Here is a 5,236-nt window from a genome sequence, read left to right on the forward strand (position 1 = left end):
AGACAGGGTTTCTCTGTGGCTTTGGAGCCTGTCCTGGAACTAGCTCTGTAGACCAGGCTGGTCTCGAACTCACAAAGATCCGCCTGCCTCTGCCTCCCGAGTGCTGGGATTAAAGGCGTGCGCCACCACCGCCCGGCTTGAAATATGTTTTCTGACACTTAGTATCTTGTCTAAATGTTTGGTGCCACCTGATTTTGAGCTGCTTCCAGTGCACTGTAACAATGGAGAGGAAGAGCAGGCATTATCTCAGCTGGACAGGCACTGCCACACGAGGCGTTTCCTGTGTGCACACGTCTGCAGAATGACCTGTAAGGAGCTAGTGTAGCTGTCAACACACACACCCTGTTTATCCCAATGATGACAGTGAAATGTGCAGGAGAAAGAAACAATGAACCTAAGAATGGCCAATCAGCTCGAGGTCATAATCCTGAGGCAGGCTCTAAAATAGAAAATAAAATTTCTAAGGTTTAAAGAGCATCCTTTGTGATTCTATACATGAACGCAAAAGCTGACATCTCAACCAGAAACCTTCCTTGGCCTTGAGGAGAAGTGGACCCTCCCCACTCTCAATGGTTTCCCCTGGAGGTAGCTCTTGCAGGCATGACTGAGTGGTCTGATCAGTTTTCTCTTCCTGAACCTCCTGTCAGACCCTAAGCACTGAGGGGTCCACACCAGAACAAGGGAAAGCAGCACAGCACAGTGGTCCAGCCGTGAGCTCTCCCGCTGCCCTGACCAGCTCAGCTCCTCGCCCTGACGCTGCCACATTCAGCTCCTGAAACGGCTGGTTTCCTTAACCTCTTTTCCTCCTTCCTGTCATTTTAAAATTTTCAACTCCAAGAGGCCACACTTTCTGACCAAGCTTTTGTACCCACCCAGCCTTCGGTCCTCTGTTCCCTCCTTTCACTGGCTGTTAGCAGCCAGCACCCTCGGCCCCTCATTCACCCTTTCTCATTAAATTGAATGACATCTTTCAGCCCACTCTCTGGTCTTCCATCCCTTCATCCCCCTAAATCACCCGCTCTTCAATTGATCATCGCCACAATCTGCTAGACCGTCCTTTGCTCCTGTGCAGACAGAGAAGAATCCCACATATCCCACATGTGCTGTGCCACCTAATCCAGGCCGTCCAGCCTTCGGTGGGTTTGCCTCCCAGACTATTATCTCTCTCACCTGGCTGTTTCAAAGACAAACCCTGCACTCGGGTCCCTCTTACTTTACAATGTGTTTTACAAGTCTCGAAAGGATGATGGGCACCAAACGTGAGTATCCCCATCTTCCTGCCTATCTTCACCTGAGAGAGTAGCTGATATACAAGGCTTTATATCAAAGTCGCCGAGGGAGATGCCCTCTGCACCGTACCGGCCCTTCTCGTAGATACTTCTGCATTAATCAGCCCATCTCCTTTCTGTATTTTCAGGCTGCACTAGCTCATCATGCGCAGAAGGAAAGTACTAGACCTCAGATCTCAAAACTTGCCACCGGCTTTTGCTCCTTTAGCCCTTCCCTGTCCAAGCCAAGCTTTTAGAATCAAGTCAGCAAGCGGCGCCCCGCTTCCTCCTCTGGTGTCCGTGGCTGAGGCCAGCGCTCCAGCCTGGGGTACTGAGAATTCCTTTATTCCCTGCTTCATCCGACGCTCCTCAGCCACTCCTTACTCGGTGAGAGTTCACTCTCACAGGTTAGGTAACTCTTGCCTGAGAAAAATCAATTTTTGCACAGCTACCTGCATCTTTCCTCACACCAATGGATGGAGGCGAGAACATCTGTGTGTGTTCTGGAGCTTTCCATGGCCGCAAGCTTGTTCCAGGGGCTAGTCCCAGGAGGCTAGGTTTGCAACTCAGGCCCCCATAGTCCTCAGGCCACTACACATGGAGGATCCGACAGTGGGATCATTAAATGATCACACCTAATTCAATTCACAAGCCCACTGTGTAACAAGTCTGAAAGTGAAGCTCCCCTGTTCCCATCTCCCCACACCACACAAGATGACTTGTTTGTGTTCCTATGTTTATTATCCTTATTCTTACTCCTAAATGACGGCACAAAGCCTTCCACTGCCTCAACTTTACCTGCTTGATGCTCCACTCACATTTCCAGATTACAAAAAAAAAAGAGGCCTTTTAAAGTTAATTCTTCGATACACTAAAATTAAAAGCGTTCTGCCAATAATTTGTGATACCTTTCTGCCTATATAATAGTTGCAAAGCTAAACGAGTGTAGCTAAATGAGTGTACGTAAACATGAAGTAGAGAGAGGGAAGAGAATTCAATTTAAATCGCAAGGATTTGTTTTAATTCAGCCCATGGGCCTCAAATGTTCTTTTTCTGAGACCCAAGAAATTGTTAAAATTCCCAAGGACCAAGTTTCTACTTTACAGCTCAGGGGTTCCATTGTATGCGTCTGCTAAACTATGAAACATTTTCTGTCATCACAGAGCTCAATGCCCAGCTTAGACTGGCTAAGTCTGCCATGGCCTTTGCCAGTCTTATTTTATCATTGCTTTCTACAAAGCATTTCAAATCATCTTTGAGCAAAACTTTTTAATAACAAAAAGACAAGGTGATTATATTATTATTTTTTTAGAAAGCCTGGATCTACAAGAGAGAGAGGAAAAAAAAAAAACTCTGAATTCTTTTTCCTGAATAAAATGAAGTCTGACTTCAGAAGACATTTTCTAACTTGTTTCTCCAAAGGCCCCAAATACCATTCTGAAGAAAATATCTAACGAATAAGTGAAGTGTTTTATACAAGAAAATCTTACGGAGTGTTAAATTATCAGTGTTTATATGTGTTTCATTTGACCTCCAAGTAATAAAATTGTGAACTTAGATAATTTGACCAAATGGCTTCAAGAAAGCGTCTCTAAGCCATGTACCCTCACAGCAGGACCATTTACCTGAACAAACAGGGCGATGATGGCGATGCCGTGGGGCTTCCCAACCGCCTCGTCGATGCTGCCGAACAGCGTGGAATTCCAGTGGATCAGATGGAGCTGAGGAGAGAACACAGCGTCACTTAGCATCCTTCTGGAAAACCAGGCCCTCGGAATCTCCATGGTGTCCAGTAAAGAAGAACCACAGTCGGTCCGAAACAGACCTACTGCTCCCAGCAAAGTTCTCTGTAAGAGTCTCCCTCCTTCTGTCCAGCTCAGGGAGACTCAAAGTTCCACACCTGATGAGCTGTCGTTCTCCAAATCCAGGCTGTGGATGGCAAGGGAGCAAAACCACAGGTCTAGACAAACGGTTGCTCGTTGGAAGGATGGAGGCAGGGTGTGTGTGCCTAGTGGTAGAGAGGTAGGCAGAGAGGTAAAGACCCTAAGTGTAAACCCTAGTACCGACAGAGAGGGGAGATTGGATTGTGACCTGCATATAAGAAACCTAAAAAGCCATTCTCAAAATCTGACAGATTATTTCAATTACCTGAGAATATCCAGAAACAGCAAACTGTTGAGGGGAGGAGAATGTAATTTTAGAAAAAGGCCATTTCTTCGACGACAGATACAGTTTTATCTGAGAGGTAGGGGAGGTGTGGAGGAACTGGGAGGAATAGAGGGAGGGGAAACTATGATAATGATAGATTGTATAAAAAAAAAAAGAATCGGTATTCAATAAATAAAAAAAAATAAAGCTGACCACTAGAGGGAGGCAGCAGACTCAGCATTGGAATCAGCGGCTGGAGGCCAGGCTGCGAAGACAGACTCACCAGGACTGTAACAGTCCAGTGTGAACCATCAAAGCGAAGACAGACTCACCAGGACTGTAACAGTCCAGTGTGAACCATCAAAGCGAAGACAGACTCACCAGGACTGTGACAGTCCAGTGTGAACCATCAAAGCATCGCCTTTCTCAATTAACAAGACGCCGAATCATTCTACGCTTTCTCTTGTGGCTGCAACAATGGCTGTCAAAAGCAGCCCCGTGGTACAGATAAGAGGCCGTGGCTCCTGCTCGATCGACGAAGCTCCGAGCCCTCCCTCCAGCAGAAGGAAATCTTTATCCATCATATCACAGAATTTAAAGGATGTGTTCTTCTCATAAAATACTATGGGGAACTTTTTTCCAGAAACAAAACATTCATCCCCTTTTTAAAAGCATGACTTTTTGTTTTCTGCCTGTTTGGGGGTGTGACGTCTACTTTGGCTTGCTGTTCTTCCCAGCTCAGTCGGTCATTGCTTGTACCTGCCCTCTAGGGGCCCGGGCACATTCTTCTAAGCACAGTAATAGCCTTAGGGGCCACTCTGTGCACAGTGCATGGTGACTGTTGCAAAAGGAGTCTTGTACACAGAGGGGGCAGAGCGGGACCTTCTAGTAAAGGACCCTAACAAAACCACCCCCTGCCATGCTGACGGTAGGTGTCTTGATACGTAATGAAGATGGCAAGTGCCTTTGTGTTCTCCCTCCCGGTAACCCTTAACTGCAACGTAATCCTGATAAAAAACGTCAGGCAAAACATCTGGCCAGGGTATCTCAGAACGGTCGAGACCATCAAGAATGTAAGAACAACAAGAGGAAGCAGAGACCACCAGAGCAGAGTAACAAGGTATCGTGAATGGGAGTCTGAGACATACGGAACTGCCATAAAAATTAAGGAAAACAAAATGAAATGCAGACTTCATGAAGGATCAGTGTTAGCCTAATAATTCTAACAAATGAATGCTGATAGGTGAAAATCGCGATGGGTCACATAGAAAACTTTTATATTACCTTCACAATTTCTCTGCAAATCTCAAACTGTTGTAACAATGGTGATTCTTCTTTCCCTTGAAGGAAAATAAGGGAGACACTAGCATTTCTGCCCTCCCGACATGAAATGGGCAGCAGCTGTCTGTGGTCCCCACATGGCTAGCACAATAAAACAAAACAAGAGTAGCAAGAGAATCTCTCCAACCTATTCTCCTTGGTCCGCCTGGGTCTCCACCCATCGCCAAATATACTCATAATCATATGTACTGGAATTGGTAGGGTACATGATTCTGTTCATAACCTTGTCTGTCTAATTCACCTGATGTAAGCAAGCTTGACAGAGCTGCAACCATTTCTGAGTTGCAACCACCATGCCTGCCCCGAGTAGCCACCATTTTCCTGCATCATCATCTCCAGCTTATTGGCATATGGTTCTATGACCAGACCCTGGCACTGCCACCACCAGGAGGGTGCCCGATAGCTCTACTGCCACTTGAAGTAAACCAAGTAACCACAATAAAACAGATTCAGACATAAAAGACCACACTGTTGGATGA

At 46.2% G+C, this 5,236-nt stretch overlaps 1 protein-coding gene across 1 annotated transcript in view; it reads right to left on the reverse strand.

Annotated features, from left to right (window-relative positions):
* The window catches only part of Ca8 (carbonic anhydrase 8), a 75,179-nt gene that overhangs the window by 33,088 nt on the left and 36,855 nt on the right, over positions 1–5,236 (reverse strand). The window contains exon 4 of the mRNA XM_005362290.2: positions 2,894–2,989. Within this exon, the coding sequence (XP_005362347.1) occupies positions 2,894–2,989 (96 nt within the window). The remainder of the gene's footprint in view (positions 1–2,893; positions 2,990–5,236) is intronic.

The sequence above is a fragment of the Microtus ochrogaster genome, linkage group LG5 (genome assembly GCF_000317375.1).
Source record: "Microtus ochrogaster isolate Prairie Vole_2 linkage group LG5, MicOch1.0, whole genome shotgun sequence".
Lineage (NCBI taxonomy): Eukaryota > Metazoa > Chordata > Mammalia > Rodentia > Cricetidae > Microtus > Microtus ochrogaster.